This window comes from Esox lucius, chromosome 19 (assembly GCF_011004845.1).
Source record: "Esox lucius isolate fEsoLuc1 chromosome 19, fEsoLuc1.pri, whole genome shotgun sequence".
Lineage (NCBI taxonomy): Eukaryota > Metazoa > Chordata > Actinopteri > Esociformes > Esocidae > Esox > Esox lucius.
This window is the reverse complement of record NC_047587.1, coordinates 17,526,990-17,546,619: the sequence shown is the minus strand read 5'-3', so window position 1 is coordinate 17,546,619 and position 19,630 is coordinate 17,526,990. Positions and strand designations below refer to the sequence as shown.

At 40.9% G+C, this 19,630-nt stretch overlaps 1 protein-coding gene across 13 annotated transcripts in view; it reads right to left on the bottom strand.

Annotated features, from left to right (window-relative positions):
• Positions 1-19,630, bottom strand: part of LOC105018395 (casein kinase I) — a 40,867-nt gene that overhangs the window by 17,000 nt on the left and 4,237 nt on the right. For 8 of the 13 annotated variants that reach the window (XM_029115195.2, XM_029115196.2, XM_010883775.5 and 5 more), the window contains exons 2-8: positions 13,366-13,715; positions 12,091-12,131; positions 11,785-11,854; positions 5,113-5,264; positions 3,996-4,230; positions 3,397-3,482; positions 3,045-3,129 (exon numbers count right to left, since the gene is read on the bottom strand). In XM_029115195.2, coding sequence (XP_028971028.1) covers positions 3,045-3,129; positions 3,397-3,482; positions 3,996-4,230; positions 5,113-5,264; positions 11,785-11,854; positions 12,091-12,131; positions 13,366-13,540 — 844 coding nt within the window. In that variant the 5' untranslated portion in view covers positions 13,541-13,715. The remainder of the gene's footprint in view (positions 1-3,044; positions 3,130-3,396; positions 3,483-3,995; positions 4,231-5,112; positions 5,265-11,784; positions 11,855-12,090; positions 12,132-13,365; positions 13,716-19,630) is intronic. The other 5 variants (XM_020040223.3, XM_020040222.3, XM_020040224.3 and 2 more) reach the window with 1 other exon arrangement.

Sequence of the window (19,630 nt, the reverse complement as noted above, 5' to 3'; positions counted from 1 at the left end):
GTTTGGGGTAATTGTCATGCTGGAATACCCATCCACAACCTATTTTCAATGCCCTGGCTGAGGGAAGGAGGCTCACCCAAGATTTGACGGTACATGGCCCCATCCATCGTCCCTTTGATGCAGTGAAGTTGCTAAGTCCCCTTAGCAAAAGAACACCCACAAAGCATAATGTTTCCACCTCCATGTTTGACGGTGGGGATGGTGTTCTTGGAGTCATAGGCAGCATTCCTGCTCCTCCAAACATGGCAAGTTGAGTTGATGCCAAAGAGCTCGATTTTGGTCCCATCTGACCAAAACACTTTCACCCGGTTCTCCTCTGAATCATTCAGATGTTCATTGGCAAATTTCAGATGGGCCTGAACATGTGCCTTCTTGAGCAGGGGGACCTTGCGGGTGCTGCAGGATTTCAGTCCTTCACGGCTTAGTGTTACCAATTGTTTTCTTGGTGACTATGGTCCCAGATACCTTGAGTTCATTGACAACATCCTCCTGTGTAGTTCTGGGCTGATTCCTCACCGTTCTCATGATCATTGCAACTCCACGAGGTGAGATCTTGCATGGAGCCCCAGACTGAGGGAGATTGACAGTTCTTTTGTGTTTCTTCCATTTGCGAATAATCGCACCAACTGTTGTCACCTTCTCACCAAGCAGCTTGGCGATGGTCTTGTAGCCCATTCCAGCCTTGTGTACGTCTACAATCTTGTCCATGACATCCTTGGACAGACCTGTGGTCTTGGCCGTGGAGCAGAGTTTGGAATCGGATTGATTGCTTCTGAGGACAGGTGTCTTTTATACAGGTAACAAGCTGAGATCAGGAGCACTCCCTTTAAGAGTGTGCTCCTAATCTCAGCTCGTTACCTGTATAAAAGACAACTGGAAGCCAGAAATCTCTGATTGAAAGGGGATCAAATACTTATTTCACTCATTAAAATGCATTTGTATATTTTTGTTGTTATTCTGTCTCTCATTGTTAAAATAAACCTACCATTAAAATTATAGACTGATAATTTCTTTGACAGTGGACAAACATACAAAATCAGCAGGGGATCAAATAATGTTTTCCCTTACGGTAGCCTGCAGTCCAGACACATCATCCATTGAAAACATATGGTGCATTATGAAATGAAAAACATGACAAAGGAGACCCCTAACTGCTGAGTAACTGAAATTCTATATCAAGCAAGAATTGGAATACATTTCACTTTCAAAACTACAGCAATTGGTCTCCACAGTTCCCAAAAGCGTATAGAGCATGATGATGAAAACAGTGGTATATTGTCCCAACTTTTTTTTAAACGTGCTGCAAGGCATCAAATTCTAAATGGACAGGCATTTTGCCAAAAACAGTAACATTTCACAGCTTCAAGATTTGATATGTTGTGTTTGTACCGTTTTCAATTTAAAAAGGATTAATTATTTACACAATTGAAGTCTATTTTTATTTGCATTTTACCCAGCGTCCCAACTTTTTTGAAAACGCGGTTGTTCAACAATATAGCTCCGGCAGTAGAAAACTCATTAATTTATATGAAGATGACGGAACACTTAATTTCATGTTCAATGTTCAACAACCAAGAGTTGTAGTTTGGTTTGGTGTAAATATTTTTCACCAATACTCATAGGACACATCAATGCATTCTAATCTGGCCAGCTTTTTTTAATTTTTATATATATATATACACATACACACACACTCACCTAAAGGATTATTAGGAACATCATACTAATAGTGTTTGACCCCCTTTTGCCTTCAGAACCGCCTTAATTCTACATGGCATTAATTCAACTGAAAAGCATTCTTTAGAAATGTTGGCCCATATTGATAGGATACAATCTTGACTGTGGGGGCCATTTCAGTGCAGTGAACTCATTGTCATGTTCAAGAAACCAATTTGAAATGATTTGAACTTTGTGACATGGTGCATTATCCTGCTGGAAGTAGCCATCAGAGGATGGGTAAATGGTGGTCATAAATGGATGGACATGGTCAGAAACAATGCTCAGGTAGGCTGTGGCATTTTAACGATGCCCAAATTGCACTAAGGGGCCTGGTGTGCCAAGAAAACATCCCCCACACCATTACACCACCACCACCAGCCTGCACAGTGGTAACAAGGCATGATGGATCCATGTTCTCATTCTGTTTACGCCAAATTCTGACTCTACCATTTGAATGTCTCAACAGAAATCGAGACTCATCAGACCAGGCAACATTCTTCCAGTCTTCAACTTTCCAATTTTGGTGAGCTCGTGCAAATTGTAGCCTCTTTTTCCTATTTGTAGTGGAGATGAGTGGCACCCGGTGGGGTCTTCTGCTGTTGAAGCCCATCCGCCTCAAGGTTGTGCGTGTTGTGGCTTCACAAATTCTTTGCTGCATACCTCGGTTGTAACGAGTGGTTATTTCAGTCAAAGTTGCTCTTCTATCAGCTTGAATCAGTCGGCCCATTCTCCTCTGACCTCTAGCATCAACAAGGCATTTTCGCCCACAGGACTGCCGCATACTGGATGTTTTTCCCTTTTCACACCATTCTTTGTAAACCCTAGAAATGGTTGTGTGTGAAAATCCCAGTAACTGAGCAGATTGTGAAATACTCAGACCTGCCCGTCTGGCACCAACAACCATGCCACGCTCAAAATTGCTTAAATCACCTTTCTTTCCCATTCTGACATTCAGATTGGAGTTCAGGAGATTGTCTTGACCAGGACTACACCTCTAAATGCATTGAAGCAACTGCCATGTGATTGGTTGATTAGATAATTGCATTAATGAGAAATTTAACAGGTGTTCCTAATAATCCTTTAGGTGAGTGTATATGTTTGTGAAACCCTCTTAGGCCTCTTCTCTGTTCGCTACAATGTTGTGTTGTAATCTTGTGTTCTGAGGGCTCTTTTCATTAAGAATTGTCATGTGCTGAAGTTTGTTTGCTTTTGTATGTGTTGTTGTCATGTGTTTTGTCTGTGTTGTCAGTTTGTCCTAGAGCAGCTGTCCATACCGGATAATCTCACCAAGGCATGCATGTAGCAGGATAGAAAACAGGCAGTACCTGGAAAGCTTTCACAGAGGACCTCGATGGGAGTGTTGCGTTTGGTGTCCCCAATTTTCTGGTAACGCTCTTTCAAGGTGTCAGCCTTTAGACAGAAAGAATAAATTGAGTCCACACACTATTTTTCCATCTTAACTCCTTACTCTCCTGCCTCCACCTAAATATTACATTTGGTTTCCTTTAAGCTCCCAACCATTCATTCTTTGGATAACTACTAGCAGTATGGGTCACTGTCATTTTGTTTTTTTGACACATTGCAGGACAGTTATGCAATGGAAAAGCAGAAGAAGCATTTCAGATAGCATCTTCTTTTTATGACTAGTGAACACAACCCTGCTGGTAGCTTGCCTACCTTGAGTCCTTGCCATGGTAGACTCCCCCGTAGGAAATACATGAACATGTGGCCTAAGGCTTCCAGGTCATCTCGACGACTTTGCTCTGGAAACAAAAAGGAAGGGTGTCATCCATCCGTGAATGACATGTAGCCTTCTGACATTATCGTAGTGCATTGGGACTTATGTACAAGTTTTCAATAACATTAATTACACATTTGCTCTTTTCGCTGAATGGGCATAAATTCCCCCAGAGACCTCTAAAATACTAGTGGAAAGCCTTCCCAGAAGAGTGGTGGCTGTTATAGCTGCAAAGAGTGGACCATCTTCATATTAATGCCATGTCTTTGGCATGGGATGTCCAACAAGCTCATTTAGCTGTGATGGTTGGGTGTCCACATTCCTTTGGCCAATGTGTCCCCATACTGAATGTGCCCAATGTGATCAAAAACACTTGCGTTCTAACATGGATTTTCATCTCAAAGAATTTGCATATGACAAAACTAAGAAGAACTGATGGTTGTGGATATTGACCCAGTTTGCTTTTTACTTGTGCATATGCCATATTTCTGAATATACCTTTAATTTGTCTGGTACGGGTAACAGTACTGTGCCCTACCTTTCCCCAAGTGAGTGTTGATAGACATGTAGCGGGCAGTCCCGGTGAGGCTCTTGTGTTCTCTGTAGGGGATGTGTTTTTTGGTCTCTGGGTCAATGTACTCTTTGGCCAGGCCAAAATCAATGATGTGGATTATGTGCTCCTGCTTGTGCCCCTGCCGCCCAATGAGGAAGTTCTCAGGCTTCACATCTCGGTAGATAAGGTTCTTGGAATGGACATACTCCATTCGGGAAAGCTGCAGAGCAGAGTGTAGAGAAATGTGTGATCGTCAAACAGTTGAGACCAAAAAAGATAAGCATACAAGCACATGTATTCACCAATTTTTTTTAAATCAATAAACATCCATCATCCTGGCATCCAAAAACCAAAGTGGACACGGCATGCACAATCAGAATAAAACAGGCATAATTCAAAACAAGAAACCAGGCAAGCCCAGTTCAGCCAGCCGCAATAGAAAACATTGCCCTCTTGAGATTCGAACCCAGGTCGCCCACGTGAAAGGCAGTGTTGCTAACCACTACACCACAGAGCTCTACGTTACACAGGTGTCAGTATAACCTTGTGTCTATGAACAAATCTTCTTTTACCACTGGCCATTTTAACAATTGATTGGCCATTCGTAAATTATATTGATACAGTTAAACTGACTAACATTTCTTACTAAGTTTACCTCCACCACAAATAGCATCTATGAACTGTTAGCTTTTGCCACTGGCCATTTGAACAGCTCATTAGCAGTAATAGGTTTTACCAGTATCTACTAACTTACTGGAATAGTCATAGGAATTGAATAATTGCTAGAGAGTCTGCCAAAGCAATTTTATTTCATATCATAAGAACGTATTTTTTTCCTTTCATGGCATAACATACTTTTTTCTTTCATTCGTGAATGACATTGATACAATAACTATCAAGAAAGGTGATAACTAACTTTTTTATCAAGTGAAATGACGAGAGAATTGTGGAAATAAAATAAATAAATAGCGTTGTTCAAAATAGAATCAAACCAGGGGTAGTTTGTCAGTCAGTCACTCAGTAAGAGACATTCGCTCTTCTTAGCCGGCTCCGCTTACGTGATCCGGCAACAACATAACATTTGGATGCAAACAGAACTTACTAGCTGAATAGCCATCATTAACACAGTCTTGAGAGAGAAGGTCCTGTCACAGAGGTCAAAGAGGTCTTCTAGACTGGGGCCCAGCAGCTCTAAAACCATGGCATTATATTTACCACAGGGCCCAAAGTAGTACACCTGAGGAAGACCCTCTGCTGAGAGATGAAAGAGAGAACAAAAGAGAGGGGAAAAAGACAGTTAAGTGCATTTAAACTGAAACGTTCGAAAGACAATCTGTAAAAAAACGGGATGATAAACGAACAGTTTGGGTCACAAGGGGTTTCATTCATTTCTCAAGCACAAGCGGTGGGTATTGCAGAGATAGAATGTGGAACTTACAGTAAACTAGTAGACATGCTTGTGGGAAACGAAAACGATGATTTAAACTATCTATAAATAACTTGCTACTTGGCCTGAAGCCTCTGGCATTTGCTCAGATTACCTGGATTGTTCAGGAACACTGGCTTCCCATAGTCAGAAAGTAGACTAAATGGAAATAAATGCCCCCAACAGTTTACATATCAATTAACAATATAATATTGAAGATTATGCAAAAGCTAAGACCCTATTTGTTTATATGAAAGGTAATTAATGAACATAATATGAATGTATAGGCAATAGAATACAATGTCCTGTCTAAAGTACATGATTCTATAGTGCAAGACTTGATGAATAAGGCCATCCCCTGTTTAATAATTAGTTTCAAATATGTTTAAAAGACAAAAACCTTTTTTTTTTTAAATCAACATCTGCACAGGTCATTCCGATTATATTTAAATCCAGACATAACCCAGTACAAAATAGTGATGACATTTTTAGCATGTTTTTCATCGGTGACGATGGCAGCTCTATGAAGCCCTCTAGAACCCTGTTGAGAACTGCTGACGCAAAGCTTTCTCAGAGAAATCCCCCCGTTTCTGCTTTCATTCAGTTACGGAAAATGAGGTTAAGAAGTAGCAACAACATTAAGATCTGTACAAATATGTTGGCCTGAATTATCTGGAACTTCACCTTTAAAAGCCACCTGTCTCCATCATTGCAGTCCCTATGACCTGCCTATTCAACCTCTCACTATAATTGTCTGCATTACCTCTAGACTGGAAAGCTACAGCTGTCATTCCTCAAAAGGGGTGACAAGTTAGACCTGAACTGTTAAAGGCCAATTTCTATCCAGCCAATCTAATGGTTTTCAAAGCCTGGTAGACAAAACCGATAACCCACCATTTTGAGTCCCACCATATCTTCTCCACAGTGAGTAGGCTTTATAGCTGGCCATGGTTTTACCTAAGCAATGCTTGGTCTTAGATTACAATTTAATACCTGCTATAGACGACCATCAGAATTATGAAATATCCCCACATGCTGACAGTCTTTTTTAAAGAAGATTTTACATTTATATTTTTAAATGTAGAAAGTAAAGCCAGAAAATCCCATTACACAGGCAACATTAGTAATGTGTAATACTGTTAGGTCAGGAGAAAAACACCACCAGGGAAAACATCCATGGAAATTATGGGCAAAGCTACTGATCAACACTGATATGAGTCACAAGTGACATGTTATGCAACCATTCACTTCACATGCAGTGAGATACAAGTGGGAAATCAATGGCGTATGCAGCAAAGAAAATACCTCATTATGTGGATGAATAGGTTGCAGACCAATAAAGACGTGTCGTCTTTTACAGCTACACAATATACCATTACATATTTTTACCATTAGAAAGGAAAGAACAGAATTGTATCTGTACATAGGCACTGTGTCTGCACTGTAAAGTATTGTAGCCATAAACACAGTCTAGATAGTGACATTGTTACCCTCCCTAACCTCATCCAGAAACAAAGATCCATCAGATTATTAGATGTTGGTAGTGATGGGGGAGCAGGATAAGCTATTGACCTTGCTAAGCATGGTTAAACATCAGCATATAAGAAACTTCAAATAAATGTACGCCAAGTTACACAATAACAGGGGAAGGGAAAATGTCACGTTTCTTTTAACATTTTGCATTATTTTCACTCTGTTATTGTAGGTAATCCCCAGGACATTTTCAATATTTTTTTGTTGCAGAGAACATAATATAGTCGCTCCTAGGATGGCTATTTAACATGATTAAATTGTGTCTTAGCTAGGGGTGTAACTGTATTGCAGTTTTGGGGTCACAATGCGGTTTCTGTACAGCAGGAAAATGAAATGTCAACGGATACTGCAGTTTTAGGCTATATCAACTCATGTAAAAAGTCCTTTATAAAATACATTAGAGGTCATATTTGCTAATTGGGCAAGATCACAAACTAACTCAGGAACATATCATGATTGAGACATAGAACGCTGGATGAGAGCACAATTGGCAATATTTTGAAATGTTCCTAAAATATAAAACATGATTACTCAAAAAGACCACTAAGATTAAGTAGAATGTGCAATATTACCTCAACTTCCCCCTTTAACTCAGGTACGTCATATGTCAATCAACTGGTTACACCCTGTAAACCAGACTTAAAGGTGTAAATGTAAAGGCTTTCCCAAAAATCTCTGGTGGACATACACATTCCACTATGTAACCAACTTTATAAACAGAGTAAAACACGTTGTTTAAGTGAGTCTTTAATTTATATTTGAACATCAACTGTCAGAAGTAAAAACCTCCAATGTTTGTTGTTTTCTGAATTTGTATCTTAAAACCTATTTGACATAATCGGATATATGTGTTGTTCCTGTGAAAACACATCTGAACTGTTGCTCAATGAATACAGGGAAGAAAATGTGATAACACTTTCCTTGGATAATAAAAAACACTAACACACCACAACTATAAAACATAGCCATCTTAATAACATTTGGAAAGCTTTTTCTCCAAGAGGCCATCAAAGCAGAGTTTGTTTAGTAGATGCATTTTGAATTGTTGACTGGGCTTACCATAAACTGCATTAAAAAGCTGTTAAAGGAGATGCACGCGCCTCCTGTTTGACAGGGTATTATCAGAACAAACAGTGCACTGGTGTCAAACCCATTCCACGGAAGGCACAGTGCCTCATGTTTTCTTTCACTGATTGGTAAGGAACTCCTCTCATCTAGGTATCTATCCCTTAACTGGACACACGTATGGAGAAACCAAAAACCAGCACCAAGCCCTCTGCAGCATAAGTGACAAGCTACTGTGTTTGATAAATTCACTAGATAGAGAATTAACAGCTTGGATATGAGTATCAAAATTGAAATTAACAAAATAAATTAAAAAAATTAACTGCCTGAAATTTACTAGGGTTGTCATTAATGACTACGTTGGTAATCGAGGATTCAGTCAACTACTCTGACGATTAATCAAGTTAATCGGATAAAAATGACTAAGTCCAATATGATGGATGAAAATAAAACTATGCACAATGTTTATAAAACAATTCAAAATCCTGTTTTGGTTACAAATGGTACTGCAATACCTTTAAAGGTGACTTATGCAGCATTGTCCATTTGAAATATCTGATGACCCTTAAGTCTCATTAGTTAACGTAAGAAAGTCTCAGGACAGAACCAGGACTGACCCCTCACCCAAACACAAGCGGCGGAATCGCTTGCCATTCCGCAACTGACAACGGGAGGAAACTGAAATAGTCCACTTTCAGCTGGGAAACGTAACCTCTTGCGTTCAAGGAAAAAAAGGCGGGCCCAACAAACAAAAAGTAGTAATCTCTGTTCCTTAAAACAAAACTCACTAAAAGACAATGTCAGCAATTTCACTGCTTGGGTGAATGAGGGGTGACGCTTTCCCCGATGCCGTGGTTCCAAGTCGAACGTACAAGGTCGGGACATTCGTAGGCATGCACTTCCTTGAAGGTGTGTGAGGTGAGGGCCATTGACAGGCTTGGTTTGGGTTTATGTAGACTCCGTGAGTGCTCCAGAAACATAAATATACAGAAAAGGCACAGAGTAAAATGAGGCTAAACCTGGATTGGAATTTGCTAGATGGTGACAGATGAAGCATGAACAGAGATGCAGAGTTGGCTACCTTTCTACTGGACAAGGTAGCAGACAGGCTACCTCAATTTGTTTGACTATCTAGCTAACGTCAACAGAGAAAATCATTCAATGTTCTTGTTTCTTTTATTTGCAGCAGCATAGAAGTCATAGTAAGGTTTCTCCTAAGTCTTTGCTCTGGTTGAGACGATAAGCTAACGTTTATTAGCCAAGTTGTGTCTGAGCAGACATTCCTTGATTCCATTTCCTGCTGGAAAATAGTGTTACAACCTAGCTAATATTTGTGGTGTTCTCAGCAAAAGATTAAAAAAAAACATGCATTCTGGATTGTTGGACCAAACCTAATGCATAAGCGATTATTACTCAGGAGGTAGCTAGATTTAGCCCTGTGTAAACAGGTGAAAAAGTGCATATTATTGTTTCCTCGTCAATAGTCTTACTGCGCTAGGTAGCCTTCAACGAGTCTCTGAAATATGGCAATACATCTAATGCAATAGATAGCCCAGGTGAGGTTTAGATTGGTTTAGCCATTTACTTTATTCTGTGTTCCATTGTTATGAAAAGGGCACATCAGCTATGACCCCATCTAAAACGAATGTCTGTGTTCATTGCTCCAGCATTAAAAGTTGGAGGTGACACTGCTTCAGACTGGTCAGTATGGTCATAATTAATGATAGAACAGTAAAGAATCTGCCTTCCCCCAACCCTAATCTGTGTCTAATATTGGTGCTTCCAACAGCTTGAACGCCAAGGTGACAGAGGAAGCTATGTCACACAGACTGCACTTCCTGTACATGTCAGATATTGGGGGAGCAGAGGGTGTCAAATAACAAGAAGCAACCCCACATACACTGAAACTTGACCACTACTCAAAAAAAGAAAGATTGTCACATCAGACATGAAAAGGTAATAAACAATGTAAAAACATATAGCTGAAGTAACTAATGATGTAATTGATGATGTTTGTAAACAGCATTTACCATCAAAGGAAAGTGACAGCAGTCAGCATCGTATTCAATGAGACGCCATAGCAACCTGTCCCAGCCTCCCACAAAGATACGGCAGGACCAAGTAATACTTTCTGCACCCGAGCCTAAGACTCAAAGACAAGCAGTCCCACCCTCACAAGGAGTGCTGAAAATCCAATGAGTTGTGTGAGAGGGTGATGTACAGTGTTTCCACCCATTACTGACCTCAAAAACTAAAATGCATTAAAATTGCAAAACAGTATAGTCACATTTTGCAAGTTGCATCAATGTGAGTTGATCATTCCTCACATGGTCAATTCAATCAAAATCTATCTTTAGAGGGCTAAGACAAAGATTTAGTCAAACCAAAGTGCATTATCCTCAATGCAAATGCCTGCCTTCACTGCTGGGGCTTGCTGTTTTGAAGAGTCACACTCTCTCCCCACGATATGCATACAGGAAGTACCAGCACAAAACGGAGGTGGCAAGATCAAGGGGATGCTAATCTCCAGGGCTGTTTACTGAACACCGAAGGCATTAGGTTCTGAGATTCAACTGATAATAATGGGTTTCTCACAACAGTCACCACCTTCATTAATAGGTGCAACCTGACTATAATCTAGCAGCAGAAAGGCTGGTCATGGCTCACATCAACAGCATTGTCCCGGACACTCCGGATCCACTCCAATTAAATATCTCCATCGCTTATAACACTGTGCCATAGAGCTGGTAAAAAAAAAAAAGAAGCTTTTCAGATTAATTCTGATTCTTTGGATTGGATGATCCAAAATAGATTTTTAAAATCCTGACATTTTGTGAATCTATTTATTTTCTTTTAGAAGGTGGTCAATTTAAAAACTAGATATTAAGAACCAGCCATCATGGACAATGATGCAAATATGTTACGTGTTTAGGCATTGACGGAGCTGCGTCACACTGGCTGTTTCACACACACGGTAAAAACAGCCTCTCAGGCAGCTCTTAAACGTCCAGTGATCACACACTTGGTCAGGTAAGGCGCAATAAACCTTTTTTTCCACTGTAGCACTACACCCAGCCTTGTGCTTAAAAGAGAAGCAGAAGTTGCTGGACCTACCTACCTACACAAGCTGCTGATTGACGTGGTGACAAAGTCTATGTCAAAGGTACTATGAATAAGTTCATGAGGAGATTACTAATCTTCTCAGTATTGCCTGACAACAAAAGAAATCTGTTATGACCAAATCAGGAGCACTGCACCCTGCATCCCAATGCTGGTTTTCCTCTGAAGTTAAACAGGGTGGGTGCTGCTGGAAATGGTGTTGAGTGGCCAGTAAGGGTACTCATCCCTTCGTTCTAAAGATGAACAGCGCTGTGACGGCACACAGGGTGCAGTCTTTCAGATGAGATGTAAAAACGGTCTGGACCTTGTGGCGACTTAAATCCTACCGATCATTAGAGCAGTCCTAACTCCGGTGTCATGGTCAAATTTCCATTCTCTGACACAAAACCAACATTTCCTTGACCAGGCTAGTATTGAAACTGTATACTGCCAGTACAATGCATCCACGTGAACATTTCACAAGAGGCGCACACAGACATACACCAATATTGAGCGAAAGAGATGGACAAAGAGATATAATGTCACTTGCTTTCTTCATAAAAAACCTAAACAATCAGGTGTCAGGTCAATAGCAGTGATTAGTGAGAAAAATAAGAGGAACAGGTGGGTGGGTAGAATTGTAGGTCTTACCTGTGCTGCCTAAGGTTTTGTAAAACCGGTACTCCAAATGCAACTGAGGTGCCCTTGACTTTATTGGTTCCTGGAGGTGCAATACAAAAGGAAACACATTGTTTAGAAGGGTATTTCATTCACTTCAAATCTCAAATAATATGTAAGTGTTATTTGTAAGACCTACAGTAGGAATTTTTTACAAATACAAATAATGTAATGCAGGCTTGTTTACCTGAATGTTATTTACTAAATTTGGGAGAAATAATATTTCATGTAAAACAATGTTAACTCCAGTCTGCATTATTTCAAGAGCCCCAAACTTACCAATTTTATTGCAACATACTCATTGGTGTAGAGGTTTTTACCTGTGACATATAACAAAAAAAAGTTTAAAAGATTTGATAAACGACTTAAAATGGATGAGAAGGCACATCTAGTACAGCATCAAATGTATCTTTCAACAGAATTTAAGGAATTAAATTCACATAGTTCTTGAAGACATATGACATTTATTGTAAATAAATAATAGCAATGGCAGAATAACCAGCACATGGAAAGTAGGCAGGAGGTATATTAGATTCATGCAAAGGTTTGCAATTAAAGGGTTTGTCCCACACGCCCTCTCATACACATTCACACACACCAGCACACCTAATAAACTTGTTACCAAAGGTTAAGGCACCAAACTGAATTGAAACCACTACGAAACAATTTCTGATTCAAATATAGCTGAGAATTATATTGATGAAACAATGTATCCTATCTTGGCGTCTGCTACGCGAGTAGCATATTTTGTTTGTCCTTCCTATGCTCCTCAAACATGTGAATGGCCTATGGTAATCCACTGAAGTTTAGTTACCTAGCTAGCTAAGCAGTGTAACTAAATGTTGTTTGCTTTACACAAAAACTATCTTGCTACAAAACGGCCTGGAGTATTTAACTACCCTTGGTGGACACAGCTGTAAATTGAATTGACATTTTCTTGGTTTGAAGCAAGACTGTCCCCAGACGACAAGAACTGCTGAATCAAATGAGCTCAAGCTACATTTGTGCAACCTGAATCCTTGCTGTCAAGGTGTAGGCTGCTTCTTCAAAAAAGTCACGGTTTATTAATACCATAAACTTATGGTGGGATGTATGGTAGGAGACACAGGGTTATGTCAAACCCACCAGAGTCAACCTGGGTCTCAGTCAAAAGTCTTTCAGTAGGACAATGACCACAAACACAAAGTAATCACTTGATTGTAGTTATATAAGCTACAAGTTATTGAGATTCTAAGGTGTCTATAGTTTTATAGACACCTTAAGAGGATGTATCAGGTTCGGAAACAAAAATAAAGAACATTCTGTATCCTTAACATGAATAAAGAATTGCACAGACCAAATACTTTGGTCAGTTATTTTCAGTTATTTGAAGAAAATGCAAGGGTGACATTACTTTTTTTTGATAACGTGCATATGCATTGCACGTTATCAATTGATGGAGCGCAGTGACAATACATTAATTCCCGATTTGAGAAACAAAATTATAATTTCCGAAACAAATTTAACACAACAGCATTTAAAAAAATATTATCAAAAAGAAAATGCTTTACTCACCTAGCTTCAGCTCTCCAAAGTTACCACTGCCGATCTTCTTGCCCACACGAAAGTTGGGACCCACCATCAGGACTCCTGAGGAGCCTGACCCAGAGGGTCGGGAGTGCCCACTACGCCCCTGACCCGCCTTGCTCCGCGCTGGCCGCTCACTTTCTTTTTCCCGTGGGTGGTCCATGGCTCAAGGTGCCCACCAAACGACCAGAGGCCCAGGACGAAAGTGTTGGTTTTATTTTTGTCAGGGGCTGATCTTAAGCTGGGCAAAGGGGCAGGGGCACCGGGCTCTGCCTCCGCCCGGGCCTGTCACTGCAACATCGACATTGGCTTGGCAGGTGACAGCTTTCACAGGTATCCTGGAAACAAGGGAAGATGACAATGTCAGAAACAGATCAATTTAAGGGTCGTGTTCAGACAAGATAACCCATGCTGTAACTAGGTCTTGAGAAACCATGAAAACACTACAGCACAATCAGGGCTAGCATATCATGTACTGCAATAAAAACAAATTCCCCTGAACAAAAACCCAAAACTGGAGAAAAACAACATCCATCTGACTGAACTCAATCGTAAAAAAAAAAGAGAACTGTTTTTAGTAATAGAAATAGGGCCTCTAAACATGCCAAAAAGAGTGATTTGTTGCTCAATGCACATGTAACCAGATCAAAGTCAGCCCCAAGGTTTGCAACGCTTCCATGTAGGGAAATAAAGCCAGCCATAAAAGCAATGTGAGGTTAAGAGAGCAGTCTCAATTTCTTACGATCACATGATTCCCAAACAGTGTGTACACACACAGTGACAACATTTTGTTACAAGTGGGTTCGTTTGGGTCTCTTCGGGTGTTTAAGGGCACTTGTCTCTTTCCAAGAAACAACTGAACGTCTGGTGAGCAAAGTCTACGCCCTCCACAAACTAGTCATGTAAACTTTGACAATGACAACACCGGTGTGTTGCTCCCTCTCAGTAAAGCTAATTATGGCCGTATGTTACAGCTCTTCATCGGATATTGAAATGCATACCGAACCGAAATGGAGGGTAGGTCAATGTCTACTTACTGGCAAAAAAGAAAAGTTTGTTGATATTTTTGAATGTTGAAGATGACTATGCTTAGGGTAATCGATTATACAGTAACATGGCTACAATTGACAGATTAATTTGTATTTAATAAAATTACATTTTTAGGAAAGAGGCATTTTTTGCCCCCCAGGGAATCAGTTATAGGGTTAGCTCCAGGTGTGGCATTCGCCGGGACGTCCATGGAAGACAAAAGTGGTGGATGATTGTAGGATCTTTCCCATGGTAAAGAAAAAACCCTTCGCAACATCCAGCCATGTGACGAACACTCTCCAGGAGACGGGCATATCATTATCAAAGTCTACCATTAAGAGAAGACTTCATGAGCGCAAATACAGAGGGTTCACCACAAGGTGCAAACCATTCATAAACCTCAAGAATTGAAAGGCCAGATTAGACTTTGCCAAAAAACATCTAAAAAAAGACAGCCCAGTTCTGGAACAGCGTTCTTTGGACAGATGAAACTACAAGCAACTGGTACCAGAGTGACGGGAAGAAAAAAGTATGGAGAACGCTTGGAACGGCTCATGATCCGAAGCATACCACATCTTTAAAACAAGGAGGCAGTGTGATCCCATGGGCATGCATGGTTTCCAATGGCACTGGGTGACTAGTGTTTACTGATGTGACAGAAGACAGAATGAGACGGATGAATTCTGAAGTATATAGGGATGTAGTCGGCTCAGATTCAGCCAAATTCAGCGAAGTTGATTGGACGACGCTCCACTTTACAGACGGACAATGACCCAAAACTGCAAAAGCAACCCAGGAATTTAAGGCAAAGCGGAATATTCCACAATGGACGAGTCAATAACCTGATCAACCCAATCAAGCATGCATTTCACTTGCTGAAGACAAAACGTAAGTCAGAAAGACCCACGAACAAACAACAACTGAAGACAGCTCCAGTAAAGTCCTGCCAAAGCATCACAAAAAAGAAAACCTATTGTTTGGTGATGCCCATGCGTTCCAGACTGCAAAGTATTAAAAATGAAACATTTATTTATGATTGTGTTTATTTGTGCAATTATATTTGAGCCTCTGAAATAAGGGGACTGTGTATAAAAACAGTTGCAATTCCTAAACGTTTCATACAATATTTTTGTTCAACCCCTTGAATTAAAGCTGAAAGTCCGCATATCAATTGCATCTTGGTTGTTTCATTTCAAATCCATTGTGATGGCGTACTGAACCAGAATTGTGAAAATTGTGTCAGTGTCCAAACACTTCCAGACCTAACTGTATTTGTTGTTTTGTCCCTGTACTCCAACAAATGGGATTTGAAATTCAAACAATAACTCAGAGGTAAAAGGGACTTTTGAATGGCCATCATAACCTTCAGCTTTAACAAGAGTGGATTTATATCCATAAACTGCATAGGAATTACAGCCCACGCACTTTGGTGCACTAAATTAATTACTGCATCCAAATAGTGCACCACTATAAACCTGCAATATGATGAAGGCAAAGAGATTCCCATTACGTTCATGTTTTACATGAGCTTTGCTCCCTTTGATGCGAACAACGTCTGTAGGTAACAATCATACCCATTACATGAAGCTGCCACCCTATTTCCCTCCAATGTTCCCAGCTACACACTTGCTCCAGGAATGCTGTGCAGAGGAAATGCTAGCCCCAAAACACTGAACTTCACAGAGTTGACATTATTAGTTTTCACTATATAGAAAATAGATGTTGTGATCAAATCGGACTGTTCTTGCATTGACTAATCTAAATCCAACTTCAGTCTACGATTTGATAGTACGCGGAGCCAGACTGCGTCCAAGTGGAGTTCTTTGAGCCATTCAAGAAGCATTCTAATTACAGTGGCTCTTTCCAACACACAAGTGGGAGCGTGTTTTAGAGATCGGAGCAGAGTGCACTGTAGAGCCCCAATAATCCCCGGCTTTACAAGCTTGCTGAACAGTTAAGAAGCATGTGCCATCCTAAATAGTGTTTTCACATATATGCTACTTAAGAAAGGTCACATCCTTAGTCTCATCCTATAACTAGGCTGCATCAAACCATGGTTTCGTTCTACAGTATGTACTATGACGTTTCCATGCTAGCAGGGCTGTTACTGGAACAACATCCCAGCCATTATTTCCTTCATTATTTTACAAGCTACCAAAGCAGCGCAAACAGGCAAGACAATCTTTAGTCTATCTACCTGTGAGGTGAAGTGGATGGAGAGATGCGGCAGCGAAAGTTCCAGTCCCTTTCCACATTTCCTCTTCACCTATGTGAGAACGCCATTTATCGACCTCCTGATTCAATGCAAAGTCTGAGGATTTAGACTGTCTGTGTATAGCAATACAGAAAACCACAAATCACAGTAGCTGTGCAGGGCTTATAATAGCTACCTGTCCCTAGAGATTGATCTTTTTGAAACGGAGCGATTAGGCACCTTCTAAACTGACTTGGCGGCACAGAATTGGCATGTCAGTATTTAAACTGTCTAGAAGTGACAGGGACCTCCCTACTATCAGAGTACCAAGGCACTACTTGTTTGCTCCCATCACCAGTTCCTGTCTTAATGGATTTATTCAAAAGCCTGTGCATTCATGTCAATTGCCCTCCCTATTTCAAAGACATGTACCTCCATAAACACACCTGTACCCTTATGTCAAGCAATAGCTTGTTACGACACACCCCTACGACACACCCTCCAAGACACATTCTTTGGGGGATTGGGCTCTCAGAATGCCACACATCCTCTGGAATGGCCCCTGGGACCACCAGATTTAAATACAGGCCTAAATACCCTTCTCTGTAGCAGGGGTTTTCCTTGCTCAAAGTTAGGCAACGGTGGTACTTCGACTCCTGCTCTCCACCAGACACCCCTCTGATAAACTTGATATAATATCTGGTTACACACTTGAAAAAAGGCAACTATTATAGTGTTAAATCTGCCCCATGCAAAAAGTCCAAAGCCTGCAGTCACGCTCCAGTTCTCATCAATGGCACTGAGGTGGAGCGTGTGTCCAGTTTCAAATTCCTGGGTGTCCACATCTCAGAGGACCTCTCCTGGACCCACAACACCTCAGCCTTAGTCAAAAAGGCACACTGAAGAAAGCCCACCTGTCCAAGATCCTTGTCAACTATTACAATGGAGAGCATTCTGAATAACTGCGCCACAGTGTGGTTTAGCGGTTGCTCTGTAGCCGACCGGAAGGCCCTGCAATAGGTAGTGAAAACCGCCCAGCACATCACTGTGTGATGGCTAGACGACAGGGTCAGAGCTTCTCCAAAACTGCGGCCCTTGTGGGGTGTTCCCGGTCTGCAGTGGTCAGTACCAATCAAAAGTGATCCAAGGAAGGAAAAGCGGTGAGCCGTCAACAGGGTCATGGGTGGCCAAGGCTCATCGATGGGGAGCGAAGGCTGGCTCGTGCGATCTGAGACAAAAGACAAGCTACAGGACAATGCCCGGCCTCATGTGGCCAGATTGTGTAGGCAGTTCCTGGATGACGAAGGCATTCATGCCACCGAGTGGCCCTCACATAACCCATAAACCAACCGAGAACCTCTGGGACGTTATGTATCCGTGCATCCGGCCCTGCCAAGTAGCGCCATAGACTGTCCAGGAGCTCACTGACGCCCTGATCCAGGTCTGGGAAGAGATCCCCCAGGACACCATCAGCCTTCTCAGCAGGAGCATGCCCAGACATTGTCGGGAGTGCATACAGGCAAATGTGGGCCATACACACTACTGAGACATTATGAGTTACTACAAAGAAATATACACACGCCTGTGATTGTTTACTTGGATTTTGAATCCTGCCCTTAATCGGTTGGTGATTTTGGGTGCCACTGACCCTTGTTACATAAGTTTGTTCTCAACGAATTACACAATGTACAGTAAAGGTTTTGATCTTTAATATATTTCCTTCATCAAGAGTGTATTTGACCAAGACCTGTATATTTTGCAAACCTAACAAAATTATGAATATTCCAACAAGTATTGAAAGTTGTGTTAACAATGGCATTTAAAATTACAGTTGCTGAAATAAGAAAACACACACCATTGGTTTATAACTTTCTTTGGTCTAATAGGACAAGTGAGAGAGCGCCCGGCACTCTTGCTAAACAATGCAATAATAAGACATTTTGGCAAAAGGTATATTTTACTCAATTTAGTCCATCCCGTTTGCAAACTATTTAACAGTTGGGAACAAAAAAAGTTATTGCAAATTACATGTTTCTACAGCAGAGTTATTTTCTCATGGAAATATCATCCCATCCCAGTGGAAATTACAATCTGATGCTTCAGATCTTCAGATGTGGACTGCAAATTTGAAGCTAGATTCATGGATTACTTCATAATAACAGTGCCTTATAGTGTAAAAGCTCACAGGACAACTATGGCCTAAATTAAACATTGCAAGACAAGTCTCACCAACCCGCAAACAACTGTATTTTGTCAAGCATTAGTCAAGTTAATGCCTTAAGATCACACTTAATTTAACTTTAATAAAAGATAATGGCGTGGGGTGCCACTGGCCGGTACCGATGTCTAGGCCGAGGCCAACAACACTCATGTACCGCTGCACCATGGGTTCAAATCTGACCTACCACTCTCTCAGCAAAAACATCAAAATATTTTACCACATTCCCCTCCAAGACTAATCAAAAAGAAATGCAAATACATGTCAGAAGATGGCTTTGGCGCTGGATTACAGGATCCATCAATATATCTCACAATAAGGTTATTATTCGTTACTGCTTTGAGTGAGATACCACAAATTAGGCTTCCTCTGAGATATCCTTTGCCTGGATCAAATAGTCCCTACTCACAGAAAAGTGAGGGGGGGAAAAAGCTCTGTGCTGTGAAATGGCTATCAAAAGAAAAACATTGCAGGTGCCAAATGCACAATAGATGCAAACTCTTCTGACCTTTGACTATTACTCAGATCAGTAAGTCATACCAGTTAGTTAGAAGGCTGGCGGGTAAAACTATCTGACAGCGATTGCCCGACAAAGCATTTTCCATACATTTACCATTAATATTACTGATGGAAACAAGTTATCCACATTGATCAAACCAGTGCAAATAACCCGTGACATGGAGCATCCAATCAGACCTGGAGTCACAGACATAATATCAGATAAGAAAACACTCAACATAAAAGGGTTTCATGAATAATTTAAACCTGTAAAAGTTCAGGAGGGATTCACCAGTGAATTGGGGGAGGGGAGG